At 30.6% G+C, this 27286-nt stretch overlaps 1 protein-coding gene across 2 annotated transcripts in view; it reads left to right on the top strand.

The window, feature by feature from the left end:
- LOC107436844 (cGMP-inhibited 3',5'-cyclic phosphodiesterase 3A) overlaps positions 1 to 27286 on the top strand; it is a 605033-nt gene that overhangs the window by 406322 nt on the left and 171425 nt on the right. For both annotated transcript variants that reach the window (XM_087165512.1, XM_016048661.4), the window contains exon 2: positions 5371 to 5634. In XM_087165512.1, the coding sequence (XP_087021638.1) occupies positions 5371 to 5634 (264 nt within the window). The remainder of the gene's footprint in view (positions 1 to 5370; positions 5635 to 27286) is intronic.

Genomic DNA, 27286 nt, shown 5'->3' with positions numbered 1-27286 from the left:
TCCTGTAATCCACACTTAGATCTTTCTTAATTAAATTATTTATTTATTTTTGCAAACAAGAGGAATGAACAAAACAAGTTTTTTTTACAACTTACTTACAATTACCCTTTCAGAATACAGCAATTTATTCTTAGCTTGATTTTTCCCTTAACAAATGAATTAATTTACCTTATAATAAATATGGTAAACAGTTTATTTGATGTAGTTTTGCATAATTCTTTATCTCAATACATTTTCTAATGTGTATTGTGACCTAATTGAATTGTTTGTTTCTTACATTTTATTTACAATATCCTTATACATAATCTCATTGTTGTTTAGGATATATTTTCTTTAGTTTTCCATCTCTGATTTTTCGATTTAACTATTTGTACTTTCAATCTTCAAAAGTCACATAAGATAAAACTAAAGAATGTTATCTAAATTGTATTTTCCACTTGTTTCCTTATATTTATATTCCCCGTATTTATATTTAGAATGTTATTATTCATTTTTGAGCTTCTTAAAATATTTCATTAAACTTTGTGGGTATTTTAAAATTGCTTAAATACTTTTTTCTATCTTTTATAATCTTCCTAAACAATATTTGTATTATAATACCAAGATAAATATTTGTGCATCAAAATTAATATTGTATTTCTAGGATTATATTATGCTCTCAATTTGTACTGTATTTCTGGCATTAATGTTTATAAATGAAATCTAAATAATAGAGTAATTCTTTTTAAATCTTTCAAGGTCTCTTATTTAAGTAGGTATATTCGTAAATCATAGTAATAAGTAATAGTAATAAGCATAACAAATTTAAACTTATTTCTATTCAGTATCGCCCCAGCTCATAAAAATCCAAGCCCTACTCAACCAATTACAGTTTCCTTGACCTTGGCCTTAGGAGTGCAGGAGGAGATGTTCCGTTTGGATGATCAATCGAACCCCTAGTGTACAGTTCCTAAGCATGCTCGTTATTCATTTTATCGACCCACTGAAGGTATTAAACGCTGAGTAAACCGTGCCCGGTTCGAGAACCGAACCCCGGATCTGTAGAACGCTAATCACAACCGCTCAGCCACAGGGCTTCAGAACAAATTTTAAATGGTTATAAATTTAACACACGGAATTTCATTTATTGTTATTTTTTAATTGAGTATTTTAATATGTTAATATTTTAAATATTCTTGTTTGTTTGTTTGTTTTTTTACTCCAATGAAAAGAAATATTTTAAAAACAAACTCTTCTAAGTTTTAACAATCAAGTTATGTGTTAGTTTATGCCTTTGTAAGTTATGTATGTTTTAGAAGATTTTAACAGTTTATGAAAAGAAAATACTATTATCAAATTTAAGCATAGAATTTAGAATTCATTGGATATTTATTGTCTATTATAAAAAAACTACTAATAGTATTTACTAATGTTTGATGATATTCACAAAAGTTAAAATTATATTGAACAGATTTTTTTTATCGCAAAATGTGGAAAATATTTGTTTGCAAAACAAATGGTCACATTTTTTTACATTTAGTGTCATTAAAATAATTGAAATTGATTGAGTATTTTTAAATGATTGAAAATACGAGGGTTGCTATTTATATTTCTGGACTTGACATCAGTAAGTGTTGCTAGGCGACTGCAGACGATTTTAATCGAAAGTTTGATATTTTTAAACATAAATTCAGCATACGATTTACCATTATAGCTTCATTTGTGTTGTTGACAGTAAATTGAAAAGTTCTTCTCTTTCAAAAAATGGAATTGAATCGTGAACATTTTCGTGCCATTATTTTTCATAACTTTCGACGTGGATTGTCAAGACAAGAGTGCTTTGATGAACTTAATTCTTTATTCAGCGATAAAGCGCTATCCTACAGCACTGTAAAAAATTGGTATAACCAATTTAATCGTGCTCGATGTTCGATCCAGGACGAATCCCGTGCAGGTCGTCCAAAATCCGTTGTTGAGCCAGAAAAGATTTATGCTGTGTGTGAACTGATAAAGCAAAATCGTCATGTGACATACCGTGAGATAGAGGCGTCTTTGAACATTAGTATGACTAGCATCAATAAAATATTGCATGAACATTTGAGCGTAAAAAAAATTTGTTCGCGTTGGATCCCGTATAATCGGACAAACACTCAAAAAAAGGCTCGTGTCGATTGGTGCAAGGAAATGTTGGAAAAATACGTTCAAGGTACACCAAAGGCTGTGTATAACATCTACACAGGTGACGAATCATGGATCTATGCATATGAGCCGGAAACAAAAAAGCAATCAACTGTATGGGTCTTCCAAGACGAGGCAAAACCAACAAAAGTTGTTCGAGGAAGAAGCACATCGAAACAAATGATTGCCTGTTTCTTCGGCATTAACGGTCATGTGGCAACAGTGGCGTTAGAGCAACGCAGGACGGTCAATTCTGAATGGTACACGACCATTTGTTTGCCAGAAGTCATCGGAGAAATTCGAAAAAAGCAAAAGAACAGGCGAATCATTCTTCATCATGACAATGAGAGCTCTCACGCATCGACTCAAACAAAGGCATTTCTGACGGAGCGAAATATCGAACTGATGGGTCATCCGCCGTGCAGCCCTGATTTGGCACCGAATGACTTCTTCTTATTCCCACACATCAAGAATAAATTACGTGGACAACGATTTTCGACCCCCGAAGAAGCGGTTGATGCATTCAAAACGCATGTTTTGGAGTTACCTCAATCGGACTGGAAAAAGTGCTTTGAAAATTGGTTCGAACGCATGCAAAAGTGTATTGATCATCATGGAGAATATTTTGAAAAACAATAAAACCAATTTCGATCATTCATATTTGTTTTTTCATTATTAGGCCAGAAATATAAATAGCAACTCTCGTATCACTTTGCGAGTTGAAACTACGTCTATAATTAGCTTGATTAAATTGGTTTTTATACAACTTGAGCTAAATTGGTGAAAAAGTCATAAAAATTGTACTTATATTGATTAAAATGCATATACTTCTCAAAAAACAGAAGAAAAAAAAATGATTTTGTTACTATGTTGGATTAAAAAAAATTCAAACAAATAGAACAGAGAGAAATTTTGCATCCATACTCGTAGAGGGATTCGAACCCAGGACATTCCTGGTAGGAGGCCAACTTCTAGACCACCACCTAGACCTGCAGGGCATTATGCAGTTTATTTTCGATCATCTAGTATCCATCCTAGTTTCATCATTCTAGTTCACTATCTCCTAAAATGCACTTTGTTGAGGGTTTCGAATTGAGGAAATTCATTTGAGGGTTCCCATTTCGTCACAAATCGCGTGATTTCTTGATGAAATACTTCTCAAAATTAACGAAAATTGGCTCAAGAATTGCTGAATCGTCAGAAGTGAGAGTTTTATTTTTGAGAGTGTAGGTATTTAAAGTCTTCATATCGCAATAAATGTATATAGAACTGGAATAGCTTCATATCAGTTAGTTACGTAACTTATAATGTAAACATAACTCATTTTTAAGTTTCTAAAACATTAAACTATGTATACGCCACAGTTTTTTTTTTTAAGAAAAACATTTCTCTGTTTAGAAAAGAATTTAAATTGATGACAAGCATTACATAAATCTATTATTAATATACTAGTTTTTCCATCGAAACTACGATAATCAATGATTTACCACTGCTTTAATATTTTATAATTAACTTTTAAATGAATATTTGAGCAAGAAATTTTGGTGAATTAAATTCAGATTAAAAAATATTGCTGAATTTCAAATTTTTTTGCATCGCTTCCGTAAACTAGTTATTTATCCAATTAGCGAATACATTTACTTCCCGTTCTGAACTAATTAGGCACATCTTACCTTTTGTTAATAGAAATCTGATAAAGAAAAATCATGATTTACATCTATAAAAAAATATTACGCTTCGTAGTTGTTAATTATATCACAAGGGAAAGAAAAGTGTTAATCATTGAATTGAATCAAATATCTTTGAATTGTAACATGAAATTCTTACACACTTTAAATCGATTCTGTAAGAAAATTAATAGTATGAAAAATTTCATTCAAGTTACAATTAATGAATAACGAAAGAGGAGATGTTTCATTTTAATTATGTAACGAACTAAAGTTCATTCGGGGTAGATGATAAAAAGAAAATTCATTTATACGTTAGAATTGAGTTGAAAAGTTACTGACAAATATACTTCTCTGATAAATTCTCGCTTTTAGCTTAACTTTCATTCTCTCTAAATTCTATTTAATTTAGAGACTGAGATGTGTACCATAACAAATTTGCATCACATTATTGTGAAATCAACAAGAAATATACAACATTATTGAACTATTTTTAACAAATTAACATTGATTTTTATATTCTATATACTGCGCATAAGCTGCAAGTATATAGAACTCATAAAATAAGTAAGAAATATTTTAACTTATTTTATGAGTATACTTATACTTCTTATCTATCTTATACTTTTGTTTTCATATTTTTTAATCCGGCAGGCTAGTTACGAAGATATTTTAAATCATTCCTGAAAGATTTTGGAACGTATAAGTTCATTTGAATTCACTACTCACTTTATAGATTACGTTTTGTGTTTTGTTCTATATTTTTCTTACATTTTATTATCTGTTGTTTGCTTAGTATAATTTATTTCGTTTATTATTTACTTAATGTGTGTTTGATTTTCGTTTCTGTCTTTTTAGTGTCCCCCACACTATTGTATCGACATATTTTGCTTCAGCTATAGTAATGCAATATTCGAAAGGATATATAAAGATTAATGAAAAAAGAAATGGAAAAATTATTAAATAAAATAATTCTAACAATGAATAATGCATTTTTTTAATAATGAACTATTATTAAATTTAACCAAGAATACCTATTCGAACTATTTTCTATTTTGATATCAAAGAACAAGATGAATAAATTAATTTTAATTGCAGTAAAAAATTTAAAATAACTAGGAAAATAAACGTCCGCTTATATGGTTTAGGAGCCCACGAAAAATTGGAATAGCTTTATTAGTTTCATTTTTCAGTTGCTCAGAACATACAGAAATCTCTCTTAGCGTAATAAAAATACCTCATTTCTCCTAGCATATGGACAATGCCTAATTTCTCTTACAAAATAAATCTCCCATTTTGGAAGGAATGATTGCTTAACTGTTTATTTAAATACCGTTTTTAGAAGGAAAAAAACACCAATGTACGCCTTTGTACAAATTACAGGAGTCGTATTGAAAGTACTGCACGCTTTCCTCTCTTGCATCCTTGCACGCAATCCATCTGATCGCGCAACCTCTCCTAGCTTTACCTTATAAGTAAACTAACTAATATTTTGTATTTTGAATAATTCATATAGAACTAAAAATAATTTTTTTTTTCTTTTCAGGGCAGTGCATCAACAGTTGACGTGGCTCTGCTCGCGGAAGCTCACGGCCTAGTTACGGACATGCTTGCTGATCCTCATCTCCCTGCCCACGTGGTAGGAGGGCTTCGATCCCTGGCTTCCTTACTATCTCCACCTTCTCAAGTATCCATAAACCACCGAATCCAACGTCCAGGAGGAGCCAGTATCTCTCTTGCTGATTTTAATTCTGGTTCAGACAATGAAGAAATTCCCTACACTGGCGAGAAACCATCCGCTCTCTCGAAGGTAACGTTTCGAATTACCATTTATCTCAGATCCAATATCAAATTTATTTTATTAATTAGCGATATATAAGTTTATATGCCAACACAAACTCGCAACTTTGAGTCCTTTTTTCGATTACTCTCTCATAAATTATTTTAAAAAAGTATTGCATCTTGTTTTTTTCAATTTAAACGGGTGAAGTAAAACACCTGTACTGATTAGCCTATTCAGGGCTCCACAGTGTTACTCACCGACCTGCGGCTCTCTATTAATTTTTCTAATACAGTGGATTGAAAATAGAATACGTCGCTGAAAGTTGTCAATAAGCCTTAAAGAAATTTTTTTTATCATATTACGATGAAAACTATATATATATATATATATATATATATATATATATATATATATATATATATATATATATATATATATATATATATAAGAGAGATAGAGTAGAAATATGTGTAGGAGAGTAGAAACTCCTTATACTTTCAAGGAATTGAGGAAATGTCGTGGTGTCACAAAACATCGAAATTCTTTCAGTCTGTCTCGAAATTGTCCGTTTCACATTATTTAGCAAAGGTATAGACCCAATTTGTGGGAGCTAAATAGATCCATATGCAATAATTACATAAATATTAATATTAATAAACACATAAATATTAATAAGCAGCAAATGTTAGACATCAATTATAAAAATTATTATTAATTAATAGAGTTACAATTAATATTGAATAGTTACAGTCAACTATTTTACGCCCAACAGGAGGATAGGGTATACTTTTTCTACGTAGTTTAAAGCAAAAATACAACGCGAGTAAAGCATAAATAAATAAAGTGAAATGGGCATACTATAGTTTCGGTTCTATAAACAAGAGCCTTCATAAGAGTCTAATAAACAAACGACACTAGAAATTTACGTAAAATGCTGTTTAGACACTAAGATACTAGATAACTCTCAAAACTGGATCGATCATTTTACTTTTGTGCTTTTTTCTTTTTTTTTCGCTTTAATTTACATTAAATTCTCTTTAAAATTGTATTTCAATAAAATGCTTCTAAGTCTGGAAAAAAGAGGTTTTAATCAAGTTATTTCATGTACATAAAATGAAGTTAACACATTCAAAGATGGCCTTATACAAAGAAAAAAGAATAAATCCTCTAAAAATTAAATAGAATAATTTCATAGAAAAAAACTACACAGCATTTGCTTGATTCTGAAAATTCCTTGAGGAATTTATTTTCATGCTAGGAATTATTTACAATAATTTAAATGGAATTTAATAGAAGTTAAAAGTATAAGAAGCTTAAATTTAAGAAAAAACACTTACATATATTTTATTTTTAGTTTAAAATACTTCCCAAAATAGAAGTAAAATATTAAATGACATAGTTTATGTACTTGTTTTGAAGTAAAATGCTTTTAGCTTTATTTGTGGAATTCAAAAACTTTTATAAACAATCAAATTAAATTCATTTTTATTTTATGTTCAGACTTGCCTTAATTTTGCTAAAAAAAAGTTTAAATGGAGTGTAATTGCTAATCTTCTTGTTTTAAAAAAGATATTAGCATTATTTAAAATTTGCTTTTGATTTAATGAAGAATTGTATTTCTGTTTATAAATGTCGAGGCTTTAAATTATTACAAATATCCTGTTTCCATAGATCTCATAAAATTCCCAATTATAAAAACATTAGTTTTCTAAAAACATTTTACGGGACATCTGGTAAAATATTTAATTTTTAAAGCAAAATGTAACTAATTCAATTTGAAATCAATCCTCCAATAGCTAATTTATGTTAAAATGAGGTGGTGTCTAGGGGTTGCTCTAGGATAAGAAAATGAAAGATTGAATGCTAAGGCTGTCTAATTAGGCATTATAACAAGGTTATTACAAAAGCAGGTTCCCCTATGTTGGAGTGAGGTAATGTCTAAGGGCTGTTGAAAGATAAGACAATTAATGAAGCTGTTTAATTAGGCATTATAGCATGGTTGTTGTAAAAGCAGGTTCTCCTAAGTGGGATCGAGGTGATCTCTAAGGTTTGTTGAAGGATAAGACAATTAATGAAGCTGTTTAATTAGATATTATAGCAAAGTTGTTACAAAGGAAGATTTCTCTATGTTTGAGCGAGGTGATGTGTAAGGGTTGTTGAAGGATAAGATAATTAATGTTAAAGCTGTTTGATTAGGTATTAAAGCAAGGTTGTTACAAAGACAGGTTGTTAAACCAGACCTGATGCTTCTCCAGGGAATCTCTGGGAAGATGAGGGATTTGACAGCTGTCACCAAGACTTGGCGCTTCTGCGTTGTTGTGCTACACCATGTGTTGTATATAACATTCATACTGCTTATTTAGATGTAATATGCTTTTTTTTAAAAAAATCTTTGAGTTCTATACTACAACACTTTCTAACTACCTCTTAGCCATGAAGGGTTTTTGACTTGTAAAGTTTGAAAACTTCGCGGACTGTAACACTCAACTGCAATATATTTCTTTCGTAACCTTAATATGGACTATTTTGAAGCTGTTTATCACAACTCTCTTACTACAGAAAAGCAGTAGTGAATCTTATTAAAGTGTAGCTTATTCGAAATAACCTCTTGAACTAGTGATTCAAAACAACCTATCAACTATGACTTAAAATGAGACTAGAATTGGTCATACGTGTCAGCAGGCACTCACCCAGCCTCAACTTTTTCATTGGATGAATCACATTTACTTTGGCGGCCAGTCCCTATCCATTCTATAATTCGAACTCTTGTCTATTGTCATTATATGGTAGCATTTTAACTGTTGCCTGGCCAACATATTTGCAGAAAACAACTAGACGGGAGATGCAGAAAAATCTGGGAGAAGGAAACCATTTTTTTAAAACTTTTTAAGAATGATGTTAAAAATAGTGCCAAATTTTACTAAAGGATAATTTTTGCTGCTATATTTCCAAGTTATTGGTTCCTCAGTGTAGATCAACGAGGTAAATCTTTATGGCCTATTTCCTGGAGCACGGAATGCATTGCTAAAAACTGCCGAAATAAAATTATCACACAGTCTTCTCGCGGATTTAATTCCAAATGCCGATGTGAAATGAGGATCAAGTTCAACCTATCAAAAGTTTTTAACATGTTTATCAAAAGTTTTCCACAAACACATCGATTTTGAAGTTTGAACAGGGATATCACTATTGAGATCTTTATTCTGGATACAACTCAAAATTCGTAATTAAGAGAATCGAGAGCTCAAAATGCTTGGAGAAGAAAATTGATACAACTCAAAATGCCAAAAACAGTGGACACAGCTATTTTAAGAAAGTGGAAATTGAGCATATTTGATGACGTTTTTTTTTTTTTAAATTTTCATGTGAAATTGTTTTTTTTTAAGGAATGAACTATTGAATCCAAATAAATTCGCTGTGTGATGTCGTATGTTGGGTTAATCACTTAGAATACATATTTTTTTAAATTAGTCCTTTCTGAAAAAAATATTAACAGTCGGAAGTTTTCTTTTCACAAAGTTGTCGCGGGTCTTAGCTTATAATATTCTTATTACATTGACGTTTTTCTAATTTAGAATTTTTGAAACCACATGATTGGTTAGTATTCTGAATACGAAAAGATGACTGAAAGTTCACTTCTGTAATATACCTATCGACGCCGAATTCAAAGTTCGAGACTTTGATCCGTAATAATTATGGTTAGCTTTTAAAAAGTAATGAAATATGATTATGAAATTCCTCGTTTAGCTCTTTAAATAACCCTAAAGTTTTAAACAAACATTTCTTTTTTAGATGTGTCCATTTTCTGAAACACGCCTATTAAGCTGGGACCATTTTTTTAAAAAAGCATTTCCAGCTATGTACATTTCTAACACACGCATTCTGAGCCGTGTCCAATTTCTTAAACAAGATCTCAGCTGTGTCCATTTTCTTAAACACATATAGACTGTGTCCAAATTAAAAGGAAAATGCTCTCATATCTGTTTTTGGCGAAACTTGAAATAAAATTATAAGGTAGATGAGATTATTAATTAAATCTCACTCTGCACTGGAAAAAAAATTTATGGTCAAAACTATCAGAATATGGTAACATTTACAGTTTTACTGGCTCAGTGGAAACATTAAAAAGCATGGTAATTTTAACCAAAGTACTTCGGTAGTAATTTTGGTAAAATCAACAAATTTTTTTTTAATATGGGTTAAAATTTGGTAAATAAAGTAATTTTATCATACCTTAGAGCATGACATAAAAACCATTTTTTCAGTTAAATTTATTTTTCTTAGTAGTCTTACTACACTGTTAGAATTTTCCTTCTAAAATTATGGTAAAATAACCTGCAGCAAACTTTATCTAATTAACCATAATATTAACGCTAAAGAACATTTTTTACCTTTACTGATTTGATTACGTTTACTACTAATATGATTAAAAAAACTGAAATACGACTTTAGGCAAGGCCATAACACTATGGACCTGGTTCTCTTCCTCAGCCAGAGCATCAGGGATGCACAGAACAAGAGTCCCACACACCAGCAACAATATTTTTTTTTAATATGGGTTAAAATTTGGTAAATAAAGTTTGGTTTCTGGATCTAACTAAGGCCTTCGAAAGGGTCTGGATTAATAAACTGCTTATCAAACTATTCCATCTCTTTTGGAATCCGGGGAAATATACTGTCTTGGATATCTGACTTTTTACGAAACAGACATATTAGAGTCAAAGTTGGCAACTCTATTTCCCGTTGTTTTAAACTTTCCCAGGGGGTCCCTCAGGGATCCGTTTTAAGTCCTACTCTTTTTAACTTGTTTTTAGCTGGAGTTGAGAATAGGCTCTCTCTTACCGGTGACATTGCGCTGTGGTCTTCTGTCCGGGATATTGATTCTTTGGAACTGCATTTAAATCAATCATTGCAATCTATAAGTGATTTTGCGGCCGACCAAAAACTTGTTTTCAATGCCTTAAAATCGGTGACTTCATTTTTTACCACAAATAGACTTTTATACAACTACCAACCTCAGTTTTTCATCGGCGGAGTTCGGATGCCTTATGACAAAAACCCTAAATACTTGGGTTTTATTGTAGACCCAGAGTTTCATTGTGATAGGCACATTGACTCCCTGGTTAACAGGAGTAGAAGTCGTCTCAATATTCTAAAGTATATCGCTGACAGAGACTGGGGGGCCGACTCAGACACCCTTAGAACAACCTATACTGCCCTCGTGAGACCCATATTGGAATATGGTTTCCAGGTCTACTCCTGTGCTTCGGCCAGTAATCTCCAGAAGCTTGAAAAAGTTCAGCATAGTGCAGTCAGAATTACTTCTGGATTGCTTAATAGTTGCCCGAGTCATATTCTACTATATGAAATAAATTTACAGCCCTTGGAAATGAGAAGGGAATCTAACCTTGTTAAATACTATGCGAAATTGGCTAGCTTGGGCACTCAGAATCGGACAGCTGAATTTTTGCTTAATTGACAAAATTATCAAAGATTAAAAAAGGACAGACCTCTTTCTCGGGCCCTTTCGCTAGATGCAGTAGAGTTTAATGTTGATCCGCAATTCATATGCAGTCCTGTATGTACCATTGCGGGCTTGCCCAGAGTGTTTTTCCGTACTACACTGCTCTCCGAGGTTACTAAGGGCAACCACCCTCCGGAGTACTTGAAGCAATTGGCTTTGGAGATAATAAACCTTGTCCCTGCTGACGATCTTAAAATCTATACGGATGGTGGCGGTGACGATCATCACAACGCCGGCAGTGGAATTTACACTATATATCCTGCTGACGTTCACGAATCAAGATCACTAAGAAACCCAGATTTCTGTTCAGTGTTTCGCAGTGAACTTATAGCTATTCAGACAGGTCTAGAAAATATCAGGACTAGAGCCACTTTGGGGAATGTCTGGATCTTCACGGACAGTCGTAGCTGTATTCAGCGCCTGAGCAATTGGGAGAGAGTAACGGACCGGGCTGGGGTCTCTATACTTCGTTTATTAAATGCCCTCTCAGTTTCCCATGACATCCATATTCAGTGGATATCCTCACATGTGGGTCTTTTTGGCAACGAACGTGCTGATCAGTTGGCAAAAGAAGGTACTTCCCTCCCAGCCTCTCCAAACACGGCCCTCATTTACTCTGAATTATTTTCTATCCGCAAATCTAAAGTTAATAAATATTGGATCACAATTGATAATAAATATTGGTTCCACCGGATCACAATTGGTATCCCAGCAAGCGTAATGGAGGAGCCCTTGACTTTCAGGGTACACGTGCCGACCAAACCGCTACCTGTAGATTTGTTAGTGGGCATATTAAGAGCCTCACTTTCAGTGGACAAATTGAACTTTTTCCATCTTGTAAAAAGTGCAACTCCAGCGAGGCTAGTCCTCACAATCTATTTGATTGCCTGGATTTCACCATGGAAGAGGTCCTTGAGAGACCTCTCCTTTTCCTCGATTTTTTGAAGATTCACGGCCTCATAGATCTGGTATAGCTCCGCTATCCCAGCTGGGATTGAAAACATAAAAAAAACCTGACTACAAACTTATACGGTTTACTAACCATTTAGAACTAGCATGGATTCAAAACCATGAAAAAAGAAATTTAACGGTACATTGAAGATAGTTAAGCACCTTTATGGTGCTGTCATCTATGCTTGAATGAGACCATCGTATTCTAATGGCACAGGATCACAAATAAGGGAGCGCAGGACATTGGAAACTCTTCATGTGTTGAAGGAAAAGGAGTAAATATTGTGATGTCAATGCAGGGACTCCAACCCCAGTTCTATTGGTCATTAGATAGACAGATTAACCGTCTCGGCTATAATATGTACTCATCTACAAGGAACTACAAGGAAGTGTCTTCATTAGGTGCAATAAAATTCTGGTTGTTTAACCGTATTAAGTGAAAACAGTCAATTAACGGTTTTTCTCACAGTTAACATTTTAAATACCGACTTTACTGTTTAAATAAGATTATTTAACTGTTTTGTTAGAATATAGTAAAATAACAATTTAATAATTTGTTACTTAACCATTTTTTCAACAAAATTTCTAACAGTGAAAATGTGTGGTAATAAGAACTATAATTTTTTAGTCTCGGCTATAATATGTACTCATCTACAAGGAACTATAAGGAAGTGGCTTCATTAGGTGCAGTAAAATTTTGCTTGTTTAACCGTATTAAGTGAAAACAGTCAATTAACGATTTTTCTCACAGTTAACATTTAAATACCGATTTGACTGTTTAAATAAGATTATTTGACTGTTTTGTTAGAATATAAAATAAATAACAATTAAATAATTTGCTATTTAACCATTTTTCAACAAAACTTCTAACAGTGAAAATGTGTGGTAATAAGAACTACAATTTTAAAAGTCAGAATTTCCGATAACCATTACAATGTGAACGGTAAGAACTACCATGTTAATAGTTAAATACCATATATATTTTGGTTTCATAATCAATAATTATATTATGTTTTTTAAGCCAGAAATGGCATTGGCATACTTTAATGCAGCTTTGCCAGATTTTTTTTATTCATGTAGAATTAATTCAACGAAAGTGTTTTTTAAATGTAGATTTGTTGCATTCTTGAAATTTATTCATTATTGCCAAAACCTAGATATCAAATATTTATTTTTATCATATTCACAACAAAATTCTTCTTGTCAGTTACATGTTTTAAATACTGAAATCCACATTTATAAATATAAAAATAATAATATTCAGAATTATTGATTATGATCAAAAAAATCTATTTTTATAGAGGATGTGTATTTTTCTGACAACTCCATTACACTTCAAACTGGCATTTAAAAAAATGTCACCAGGAAAGTTCACCCACACATTTATTTCTATTTGTTTGCAGTTAAAAGATGAGTATAATTTTTTATGAACTGCGTTTATGATAAAGTAAGGAAAAAAATTAAGACAAATATTTGTTTAAAAAGGAAAGCAAATATTTACACGTTAAATTTAAGGCTGAACTTTTATTAAAATATTAAAACGTCGCATTGAATGTCTATAAAAAAAGGCAAACACTAAAATTTTTTTGAAAAATATAAAATTAAATTTTCATGAAATAGGGATTTAAATTAAAACTAAATTTTTATTGATTGAGAGCGTACGAAAAGTAGCTTTTTATAAATTACTAAATCTTCAAAAAATTTTACAATGTGACCTTTCTTGTTAATGTGACTCTGATGCATGTCCTAAAATCACTTTAGTGTGTTAACCAGTTATTGAAACAAAATAAAACTGATTATAAATTAACCGCAAACACATGTAAAATTAAAAAAGAAAGTTTAAAAAGAAAGGCTAATTTTCACCCACATACCCCCGCGTCCACTCTCTCAAAATATGACCACACTCTGCGAAATAAAATTTACACTGTTGACAATTCAGTAATTTTTGAGCTATAATCTGCTAATTTTGACGATAATTCTCGTTAATTTTGCTAGTACTTTTGTTAATAAATGAGGTGATTTTGAGAAAATTCTGATCTCTGAAATATTTGACGAAACTGGCTTTCTCACTCAAGTGTTGTCTCAGTGTTTTCCAGTATTTATGTGCTTTCCTTTTGGGCAAAAAAAAGAGGATGGGATAACCTGTCTAGTAGAGAGTTGGGTACATGTCCTATGTGTCGTGAGTTCGATTCCCACCAGCCGAAGGCTCCCCATGGTCAAAAAGGTGAATGGTGCAAGCTAAATTTGTCAATGTCACTAAGTCCTCTAAGTTCTCATAAAAAATCAATTCTTTGGGTGTACTAGATCGGAAATTGATCGTGATCTGGTTCAGGTAAAAATTACTGTGGATGGATGGTAAATCTGTGAATGGATGGATGGTGTGTGAATGTGCCCTCCCTGTAAAACGTGATGTGACGTATGAATATTGTCTCCAGATCATCCTCAGTTATATTTCCCAGACCGTCACCAATAGCCCATTCTGCAGCTCTAGCGTGACGTTAAAAAAGTACCTTTTAGGGAAATGATATTGTAAAATCTAATCTCTAGAGTAACACTTTGTGCTTACAATAAATTGCACAGGAAAAGTATAACTTGATGTCTACTATGACGTCCAGACTGAGATTTTCCAATTCAACAACTCAACAACTTTTAACAAATTGCTCTCTTGTTTGGAATTTTGTAAATAAAGAAAAAAATTGGTTTCCTTTTTTTAGTTCAAGTAAATTTAAAATGAAATAAAAACGTACATTATAATTGCGACCATCTACAGTCAAGTGGAAAATTTCCACAAAAAAAAGCAAGTCGTTAAAGGGCGTTGGGTACTGTATTAGCTCCCCGACTAGTTTTCGAAAAAAATAATTTTTATCTAATTTTCAAACGCTTACTAACAAGGGAAACGAGGGAAGTGTGACTCGCCAATTTTGAAATAAAGTGGTGGGATGTATGCCTTATGAGGAATAATTTTAGGGGGCAACATTCGTTTCGGCCCATAGAATGTCCTATGAGAGATAAAAAGTAATTCAATATATAGAAAAATCGGTATTTTTTTACTTCAATTCAGACTATTAGTTATTGTAATTATCTCATACTCCAATTAATTTTGTGGTACTTTCACGTACTATATAATGCATATTTCTTGTCAAAATTGATTTCGAGAATTTTATATATCTGTACTTTTTGAGAAGACCCTGTTAGGTTAATTAAAAAAAAAAAAAAAAAAAAAAAAAAAAATTGGCCTCAAATTTTTTAAAATCTTTTTTTTCAAAAACTTTTCCAATATAAAAACAAGTGAACAGTAAAAAATTTCGTTTATATGAGATTCGAAATATAATACGCATTTTCGTAAACTGATTTATAAAAAAAAAATTTTTTTTCCTATTGTTAGATCTTGCAAAAAAATCTGAAATAATTTATGTGATTGCATAAAATTAAATTGCCTTTTTAAAAAATATTTTCACATTTTTTCGGCAGAAATTTGAACTTAAAAAACTTTAAGGTTTGAACTTTTGTCACTTAAAAGTGGAAAATCCGTTGATACCTACGTCCTGTGAATTGTTCGATATTTTGTCAAAACATTGCTATTTTCATAATATTTTTCATACAATTATTTTTATATCTGATATCCTAGCTAATTTTTGAAATATTTAACTTTAAAGTTGGCATCCTCCAATCTTGGCGCATAGTTTAGAGTAAGGCACTTACACTATCAGAGCTGAACTATCAACTATTTTGGAGTTCGCAAGTCACCGTTATGTTAGTATTAGCGTGAAAGTCTAATTCAGAGGCTGTAGGTTAGAGTAGCGCCGCAGTAGAGTATTTTCTAAAAAGGCAATTTAATTTTATGCAATTACATAAATTATTTCAGATTTTTTTGCAAGATGTAACATTATGAAAATAATTAATTTTTTATAAATCAGTTTTGGAAAATGCGTATCATATTTCGACTTGTATTTCGAGTCTCATATAAATGAAATTCCTTACTGTTCACTTGTTTTTATATTGGAAAAGTTTTTGAAAAAAAATATATTGAATAATTTTTTATCTCTCATAGGACATTCTATGGGCCGAAACGAATGTTGCCCTCTAAAATTATTCCTCATGAGGCATACATCCCACCACTTTATTTCAAAATTGGCGAGTCACACTTCCCTAGTTTCCCTTGTAAGTAAAATGGGTTAGTACAAGCGTTACGGTGACTGTTTGTCAAACAGAGTTCCTGGGTTCAATTCCTTCAGCTGGTGGAGTCTATTTGCTTTTATGTTACATTTTCTTATCATTATGCTATTTAACATCTTACATGAAGCCTAATTCTTCTAAAGAACAGTCCTCAATATTAAAAAATGTTCTCTTGGAGTATTTTTTAAAAAAAAAACTGCATCGGCAAACATAAAGAAAATTTCTTGAAATTTGAATATTTATTTTTTAAAATAAATTCAACCCATTTGCAAATTTTTTAAAGACATTAAATAATCGTGTTAATAATTCAACTCATTTTAAAACCTATGGAAAAATTCTATTGGAAACTAAAGGAAAATTCTGCATTTTATTTTATTTCTGAATTGTTGAATAAAGGTATCCTTCAAAAATATGTATATTATTAGTTACCTTAAAACTAATAAAACAAGTCCAAAAATCCCACAACTTTTGTCTTCAAAATCTTTCTCATTTAACTTCGTAATAAACAAGATACAAAAAGAAAAGAAAAAAAAAAGTGGCTGGCGTTTATCTTATTTAATCTATGTTACATTTGAACAAGTCTTTCTTTCATAACAACCACTTGAATATTTCATTAGATTTCTCACTGCACTTCTAAAGATGTCTCGAAGAAAAAGTGGAGTTGAAATGTTCTTTCTAAAATAGTTTATTTGAATGGGAGTTACTGTCTTTATTCTTCGTTCTTTTCAAAATCGCCAAAAGAAAGCGCCAGAATGGCACTCGATCATTTATTCGCCAGTATTTTCTTTCAAGTTCTAAAAGCATCTTTAACTTGATGAAGGGGATGAGCCCGCAAAGGGGTTGGGCCAGGAAATATCGGGTTGTTAAGGCTGTCACTTCATTAGTCATCTTGAAAAAAGGTCTCCATTTCTTTTTCTTTGTCTTACCTTCTAAATTTGTCTTGTCTATACGTGTGGATTTCTAGTTTTTTCCCCTCCGTTTTTGATTTCTGCAGAGCTTAAAATGAACACCACACTTCAACGTGCACATACTGCACAATATTTTAAAAATAGTTTTTATGCGGTATCAATGGTATAAAAATACATAAGATTTTTTTTTAATTTTATTTATTTTAACGTAAATATGAGAATAAAAATTCTAAACATCGCATTATAAAAAATGGATACTCAAAGTTCAAGAGATTGTTTTTGTAATTCCACTTTAAAAATATTCTTCGAAGATGAGTTTGCATCTTTTTTAAGAATTAATTTCTGCACGGAAGAAGGAAAGAAATCTGGTAAAATTACTGCACGGAATGGTAATGGCATTGCTGGTAAAAATAAATGTAATTCTGGCAATAAAATCGAAGTACAAGGTATTTATAAACCAGTCATTTGTTAATTTTCAGAAATTTGGCTGATGGAAATTTTGATTTTTAAAATTGTAATTCTTTTTACCAAGCATTTTGTAAAAAAAACAAAACTGAAAAACAAATATAATAAGATAAATGGTTTATACATCATGCTCTAAGAAATAATGAAAAAATTATCGAATTTCACCACATTTTCTGAATTTTTCGGCATACTATAGCATTATATGTCATGGTTAATTTTATCAAAATCATTAACAAGGCGCTTCGTTAAAAATTTCGGAGCTTTTTGGTGATCCCGAGCAAAGAACATGGTAAATTCAACCATACTTTAGCAGTTTTAACCATAATATTTTTCTCAGTGTGGGTTGAATTTAAAATTGCAATAAGTAATGCGGCTTCTTTGAAAGCGGCATTTGAGATTGGAATAAATTTTGTTTTTCAATAATTTTTAATAAAACTTTTTCACAACGAGTTTTTTGCATTGCATTTATGTGTATAACGATGCTTGCAATGCAATTGTGGGATCTGGGAAGCGAAGCGAGCTGAGGGGTAGCTCCCAGTGTTTAAAAATTGAGAACTCAAAACGGACCAAAAATATATTTACAGATGAGTTTTATTAAAGCAAATATTTTTGAAAAAAACTCAGCAACTGAAAAAAATGGCTTGGTTTCTTATAGCACTAGAATTTTAAGCCAATCGATTGTTTTCAAAATAAATAACATTTTACAAACATAACTAATTAAAGTTATGTTTGAATTGTTCTTACAAAGATACATTCAAACAAACAAATATTAAATTAGATACATACTATTTATAAGATGTATGTTTTTCTTGACTGCTTGCTTTCTGTGCATTTTGAAACATACCAAAATAAATTTCTCATTATTTCTGTGTTCAATATGTCTTTACTAATTAAGTCTAAATTTGAAGTACCTTGTCAAAACTTATTTTTATTTAAAAATTCTTGAAAATATTCGAAACTTACCTAGCTCATTAGAAAAGTATGTTTTCCGTGAATATGTAAGAAGTGTTTCTGCAATTCAAACAAAAATTTTCCTATGCATTTTCCGGAATTAAAAAGTTTGCAGTTTGACTCTTTAAGGATGTACAGATATTTACTTTTTTGAAAACTATCCTTATGGGCAAACTTTAATAATTTGAAAATATTTTCAACAACATTGTTAAAAATTTTTGGATTAAGAAATGATTACATTTGGCTGTATCATTTCAAAGTGCGAATATTTACACTTTTATTTTGTATTTTGAAAAACGTTTTTTTTTCAGTATCTTATTTTCTGATTTATCCACAATGTTTCAAAATATATGTTATTGAGTTGTTAAACAGTTGTAATAAATTTTGAAATTATCCACCGCTTCACGTCATTGAATAATGAGAGAGCTAAATCTACCGTTAATCACAAACATTATCTCTAATCAATTACGCCACGTGTGTTAAATATTTTATGTGGACACAAAGTCCATCATCTCTAACAACAATTTCTTTCTTTTTATTTTTTTTATTTTTTTGAGTTTGTTATCTATCTTCCCGTTTTATAAAACCCTGCCGCGTGTATTGTCACCAAGCCGATAAAGTTTCTTAAATGCATTGGCAACAGAGAGCTTAAAACTGACTTATCACGCGAGTGTGCAGTCATACTACTATAAGTATTGTAGTAATGGTGTTTTTACAGCCTGCCTAAACGGAATGGTAACGAAATATGAAGAAAAAAAACAAAGATTCAATAAGATGTAAATGATTAATACTTTTAGAATTTTCTTTTTAAAGAAGAGCTTCAGTCTAGAAATATACATAGCTAGACAGAAATAGAAAATTATCTAATGGGTGAGTGAAGGAATCCAAAATCAGTCATGTGCAACAAGCAAAAGGTGTGACTACCTACTTCAATGTAAAGTTTAACGCAATCTTGCATTTATCACAGTTTTATCGTATACTGCTTGTTGCTAAGAGTTGTTCTTCTAATTCTTATTAGCAAAATGTTGTTCAATTTTTCGGATTTTTTTAAGGCCTTCTAAACTTCAGTTTGTTATGATCCTATTTAATCATAGTATGCGCAGTTTTAATTTATTTCATTCAGTACTCTGTCAGAAAATCAGTTTAATGTCAACCACAATTTCGATGCCTTAAACCATAATATACTGGAAATCTATTGCTTCCGTGTTAAGCTGAACCTGTTCAAGAAAGTTTTATTCACAAGATTATATTGTTGAACTTGGCACCCGATTAAGTTTGTAGTTAATTTAAACCACACTATGAATCAAGGCTTTTCAAAATTTCTAACTGTTTTTTTTTAACAAAATATTAGTTACAACTGCCATCACTCAATTCTTTTCCTGGTAACTTAACTTTGCCTGGTAACTTTCAAGCAAAATATATAAAAATACTCATTCTTTAATTTGACCGAAAAACCTGTGTGGCAAGGAAGCGCAAGAACAGTTGTACCATTCCGCCATACTGTGCAAACGGTTTTTAAGTCAGGCAAATTATTTTGAAGAACCAGTCGTGATCTCACACTGAATGAAAACAAAGTACTGCTATTGACTAATTTCCAGCATAATTAACTGTTAAAGTCGAAGGATACTTTAGAGACTATATTTTACAATAATATTATGTAAAGATCGTACGTAGATTTTGTGATGGATCTATAGACAAAGAAATCTGACGATAAAGAAACATGTATATTGGGAAAATCTACTAAAAAAATACAAATCTTTAGGCAGTGACTCACTTCTTACAGCTCATGAACTGGGAAAAATATAGAATACGTAAAAAAAGAGAGAGAAAAGTGTTAAAACGAAAGAAAACCACTGATTTAAATAACCATTATGCCCACTATGTTTATATATGACTTAAAATATGTGAGGGACACGTGAAGAAAACCTCCCCGAAGGATACACTCTCCCCACTCTTTTTTATATGAAAAGTCTTGTCAAATAACTACATATTTTAAAGATAAGTTTTGTTAATATTATTCCGTTTGGAAATTATAGCTGGCACAAACAGGTATCAATATGGAAATATCCGGTTTACTAATTTTAGACTCCTGACATAGACCATTCTGGTATCTAGTTGCTGATAAAACAATATAAAACAAACTATATGATACTTTTTTATTGAGCCCAAACACTTTTTCTTAATAAGCAAATTCTATAATCTGTCCAGTGACAATAGATAGCGATAGTAAAGTTAGAAGTTTGCTATTTATTCCTAACAATGCCTAATTCTTGTCAACAATGATATATACATGAAAATTTTCTTAGTCAAAAAATTCTATACTCTTTTCAGGGCAAACTGATTACGGAAGTAAACATAAAGGTTCTCTGCTTTTTCGCCCACGTTGCCTACTTTTGCTAGTTCGTCTTAAATTTTGTGTTCATGATTATTTTCACATTTTCCACTATATAGATTAATGTTGATTGCTCAAACCTTGATACCAATCAGCTAAAAGTATTTCCAAGGGTCATGATGGTTTGCTTACTTCTGTTAACCGTTTTATCACTTCAAAGAGTATAGTAAAGATAGCATATATAGCATTGCTTTTAGACTTAGTCTCTAGGGATCAAAATGACTTAATTTAACGTCGATTTGAGTGATTTAATGATCTATTAAATTGCATTGAGGAAATAATTAACGATCTAGGAATCAAAATAATTAATGATCTGTGAGTTAAATGAAATAAATATAATTATGCTGTTTGGTCCTAGTTCCAACGTACCGAGTTTAACTATTACATTACAAATTCATTCAGTTCAAAAATTTCAGACAAAATATTAGAGCAACATGTTTGATACAATAATTTAAAAGTGCTAAGGTGAACCAGTCTTCAACTTGTCCAGTAACAATCATTAGTGACAGTTTAATCAACTAAATTTATTAAAAAACAAGGTGTCATGAAACACCAATCCAGCAAAACATTTGGATAAAACTATTAGGAAAAAACTAGAAAAATTATGTTAGCAGTATTCGATGATGAAAAATTCTTTTTCTGCTATTTTGCATTTTCAAAGACGCGTCTGAGCCTCAAGCAAAAATGTAAGAGTTTAAAGTCGATTGCTTAGCATTTAAGGTTCCAAAAATGCAAATTTAAACATTTAAAAAGTAAAAAAGGTTACCTCTGCAATTGTAACTGTACGTGCCAACTATAGTCATCAAAGAGTAAGAAGTGATTTAAAACATACAATATCTCTTAAATTTATGTAGAATTTAACCCCGAGGATAGCTACGAGTTATACTTTTCTAGTTAGTCTCCCTCTAATGTTTTATTTTTTTCGCAGGCTATTGTATGGAAATCACCAAAACTTGGTGATTATTTTTTAAGTCTTCCTCAGAAAATTTTCACTTATAATTTTTCAAAAAAAAATTCTTATCGAAATAAAAAAAACACTTCACCAATTAATCCTTGGAAGATAACAAAATAAAACTTAAGGGCTATTGACTAAATAGTGTTAAAAAAAAAGGTCTTAAAAATTACCTCTCTTCTAGTAAATGTATTTTAAAGAACATTTTATTTCTACTTTCTTTCCTAGATATTAAGATCGATATATTTTAAGTTTGTAGAAACGTGAACTATGTGCAGTGTGCATATTTTCAGTTACGAAATCAGAAACAAAAACGTACTTTCTCTGCATTAACATACCTTTTTTATGCTGGATTTGTATTTCTGATGTCTTAAATATAGGGGTAACCGGAGTCTTGGAAATATGGTCCCAATAGTTTGATCAGGAGAGCGCTCCAAAGTTTGGACCCCTTTATTTTAATTTTAGTTTTGCGGGATCTATATCTCTAGAATTTGCTATATCTCTGAGAGATTTTAAGCGAATTGAAAAATTTATATACGCAGTTATAAAATTCCATGCAAAAAATAACATTTAGTAAATACTATTTATTTTTTTCATTCTTTATTTAAGAATGGTCAAAAACTTTTTGAAATGTAAGACATAAAAATTTTTAACATAATTTTAAAAATTGCAATTTTATGTGGCAAAATACAAAATTTGTGCGAAATAGGTCAAATAGTTCCTGCGAGTTTGAATTTTGAAAAAGTCATATACTTAAAATTTGATTTTTCAGGAACTACTCCTCCGATTTGGCTCAAAACCCCTTTGTATTTTGCCATATAAAATTACAATCTTTGAAAATGCGCAAAAAATTTTATACCTTACAATTATTTTTTTTATCATTCGTAAGTAAAATAATAAAAAATAAGAAATGTTTACTGAAAGTTATTTTTTGCGTGGAATTTTATTTAGATAAAGGAATTTTGTGATTGTGTCAAATAGTTTTTCAACTCACTTAAAAAGTTTTTGAGATATAGCAAAATACGCAAAAAGCAAAACTAACATTGTCCAAACTTTTGAGCACTCTAATTAATTAGAATATCAGTGGTCATCTCCTCGAGCTGTTAAGATTGAGTCCTAGAACTTAAAAATCTGAGGATTTGATCGAAAGTTATTCAGGGTGGTCCTTTTTTTCTCGCTCTGTACTTTTAGCTGTACAATAGCTTTTCCTCGTGTCCTGAAGTTGCTGATCGCTAATTTTAAATATTTTATAATGTTATGATTTTCTAATACTTTATAACACCATCAAGTAAAACTCCATGAAAAACATACTAAAATAAAAAAATATATCTTTCATATACTTTGAAATTCTGTTACAAGAAAAGAAATTTTATAAACAAATAAAACGCCCTTCAACTAAAATTTTCCTTTAATATTTGAAGCTATCAGATAAAGTAAATGATGATATTTATTGTCAACATGTAATTAATCCAATACTTTTTATTAGTAATAACACTAAATTAAGATCAGTAACTGATCAAAATCAAATCATTCATGATTCGTGATAAAAACAATCTCATTTTATTATTCTTTCAATTTGTAGTCCTCTAATTATCCTTATAATTTCGAAAAGATTTAACTCTCAAGTGGTTAAATACAATATGCGCAAGCACTCAAGTAGAATTTAGCCCTATTCAGTATATGAACTATATTTATTATCTAAAATTTTGTTTTCAAGAAAACAAAAAGTGTTGAATAATATACCATCGATGCAGAGCAAATTTCGAACATATAAGATGCCTTTTTTCTCTGAAAATTTTGTTAACAATATAGAATACCCAGAATGAGATATTCGACGCTTACTACTCGAAACAACTATATTTTGTATTAGTCCGATTGTATTCATAATTTATTTAAACTTGAAAAATAATGCAGGAAATCAATTAACAAACTATTCTTGAAAACGTGATGATGGGCCTCGATTCTAAACAAACGAATCCAGGTTTAAACTTTTCTGCAACAAAGTCTGTTTGAAGGGTTTTATAATATCACAAACAAATCTAGGAAAAATTCTAATGATACTTTCCGTGAGCATGCTCAAAGCATCCGAGACGTCTGATGGCTGTGTATCAGTGGTCTGCTTCTGCTTGAGTTGAGTATTTTCCAATCTACGGCAGTATACTTATTAAACTGTTAATTATTGTTCAAAATATTTTACTGTTAAATTTATGAAAAGAAATTGGATTAAAAAAAATTTTTGTATTTTTTTTATATAAACATTAAAAATTAAAAGAAAATGCATTTTTATCTCGCTGTGGACATATAAAAGACCAGAGTAACAACATAAATTAGGAAAAAAAAATAGTGCGTGTAGTCCCTTTAACTTTCCCTTTAACTTTAAGTTAAACTTCGCAACCTGCGACGTTAATTGTAGAAGAATCAGCAGTCGTGGAAGGATCACTAATTCTATTCAACGACTCTTTTTCCTGCTCCGCTCGCTTCCGTGCTCTGTAATCACGGTAATATTGCGCATTTTTCCCTCGTGGACCTCTTGAACCAGTGGAAGTGCTTGTGGTTGCCTCATCGTCTCGCTCTGGAAAATGTATTTGTATTAATAATGTATGTGAATGCGTCATAATGTAATTTCAGAAGAGAAAACCTAACAATCAATTGATATTCACAAGAGACGTACCTTGACATAACCTTAAATCCGTCGCATTGTCCGTGGGGTTGTTTTCACTCATTTTTTACTATTGTTATCCACTAAATTTGAAATTAAAAAATACTACCCTATTAAATTATATGTGTATCAAATCAAACTAAAAAAATATTTATAGAAAAACAATACTTTTATGACTTTTATTATTTTTATGCTAGTGAGAACCAAAACAATATGGAAATGAATGAGGGAAAACTGGATCCTACCACGTGATTTCCCGGCCAATAAAAATGTAGCGTTAAACGTTTAACGCAACTTTGTTGGAAATCGCATAAGAAGTATAACTTCAAAAATTGCAAAATAATTCACCAATACTTTTATTCGTAATACTTTTAATAAACAAACTGGTTATTTTTTATAATAAAATTGAAAACGATATTTCATAACGTTGCGAAAGATATCCACAAAAATCATGAAAACGATATTTCAAGCCTCATGTAGCTGCAAACGAATTCTATGCTTAACTATTGATAAAATGTGGAAGAGATTTAAGAAGTTAAAGAATTCTTTTAGAATTAGTTTGAAGCTAATGACATTAAATACTTCAAGACTTTTAAATGTCTGCGTAAGTTAAAAATTCCATTAATTCTTTCACAATTTCTTTTATTTATTTTGCCCATTATAACTAATTGAAGATAGCTTCGAATTTTTATAATAAACATTAAATCGTTTTGAAGAATTGTTTTATTAATTTTGATTCAAAAGATAGCTTTGAATTGTTGCACATTGTTTTAAATGATTTAAAATACATACGTGTTCTTTTAAGTACTAACTGAAATCAGCTTTACAGATTTATTGACTATGCTTTTACATATTTTATTTAAATGGTGAGTTTAACAGTAAGGAACAAACTGAATCATGTTTTCCAAATGTCATCATTATGAAACAAAAAAATAATAAACTATTTACCAAATAATAGATTTTTCTTTAAAAAAATATAAAATTTCTTATAACATTTTTTTTTTCATTTTATTTTATTATTAGCTGAATATTAGTTTTGAGTATACTTTAATACTCCATCTGAGTAGAAAAATGCTTTTTACATTTTGAAATGCAATTCTGTATTTAGTCAGCGGTTTAAAAGAAATCTTCTGTTTTTCTCACATTTGACAAATACTTTTTTTCAAGGTATGATTAGTAAAAAAAACGCTTAATGTAATGATGTATTTTAATATCAAATTGTTATAATTTTCATTCTAAAATTCTGGTAAAATAACCGACATCAGTCAGTCTATTCAACTGACTGTAAAGTTTACGCAAAGAACATTTTTTATCTTTACGATTTGGAAACCATTTATGGTTAAAAATGTCATTTATGGTCAGTATGGTTAAAAAAATAAGAATACAAAACTATACAATTTTTTTTAACCATTTGCAACTAACATGATTTCAAAACCATGATATAAGGATTTTTAACTCGACTTAGGATATAGCTTAGCAACTTTATGGTGCTGCCATTTATACATGAATGAGAGTATCGCACTCTGATATCCCAGGGTCAAAAATTGGGGAATGCTGGACACTGGGAAATCTTCGTGTGTTGAAGGGAATTGTGGAAGTATTGTGGTGCCAGCTCTGAGACTCGAACCACTGTTCTGTTGGTAGATTAGCTCTCTCGGCTATTATATGTACCCATCTGAGAGGAACAAAGTGGCTTCATTAGGTGGGCCTAGTTGGTGTGATAAAATTCCGGTTGTTTAACTGTATTAAGTGAAAGCAGTTAATAAACGGTTTTTCATACAGTTATCATTTTGAATGTTATCCAATTTATGGTTATTTGACTGTTTTGTTTTAATATGGTAAAAAAAACAATTAAATAAATTGTTATTTGACAATTTTTTTTTTTAGAAATTTCTAGCAGTGCTTACTTAATGCATGTATATAGATACTCTAATTGTATAAAGAAATGCATTACATAAGTGAAACAATATTTTCAATTTTAAAGTAAACATAACTATCTGATATGTAGCTTTTCCGTAAGCTTCTTATATGGTAATAAAGTATCCCTTGTATCCCCATATATGCATATATCTGTAAATAAAGTATCTCTTTATAATATCTCCTCCGGTTTTCTTCCTTCGTTGTCCTGACTGTAACTTTTTATATGACATTATTGAAATTTATGTTACATATTTCGAAATATGAAAAAAAATAATTTAATGAATAATGTAGTGAAAATTTGGAGATAACAGGGTCCATAAAGTTCTTTTCCTATGCAGCTCCAAGAATATAATAGCTTAAATTTTTATTTGAATTATAAATTAGTTCGTTAGCGCCAATTTTTTTAATTAATTCAAAATTATTCAACTCTAAAAATAGCAATATTTTGTGGGTAAATTAATTGTTTTTTGAAAGTATGTTAGTACTCGTTTCCTCGCTGGCCTTTTTGGGAAAAAACTAGAAATATAAAGAAACAGTGTATTTTGACGACTGCATATTTGGTTTTATCAATCATATGTTAATATTTAACTATTTGCTTGTAAAACAATGGATTTACAAAACCTTTATTCAAAAGAATTTTTTTATTTTCATTTTTCAGAATATTCTTTACCTTAGCTATTTTTATTACTTTCTTTAATTTTTATGTTAATCATTTCCGTGTTCATTTTGGCAAAAATAATTCTAACAACTGCAGTAGTTAGAAAAACTCAATTTTTTTTAA

This window comes from Parasteatoda tepidariorum, chromosome 6, assembly GCF_982258835.1.
Source record: "Parasteatoda tepidariorum strain Cologne lab strain chromosome 6, Ptep-v5.0, whole genome shotgun sequence".
Taxonomy (NCBI): domain Eukaryota; kingdom Metazoa; phylum Arthropoda; class Arachnida; order Araneae; family Theridiidae; genus Parasteatoda; species Parasteatoda tepidariorum.
This window is presented reverse-complemented; position numbering and strand designations above follow the sequence as displayed.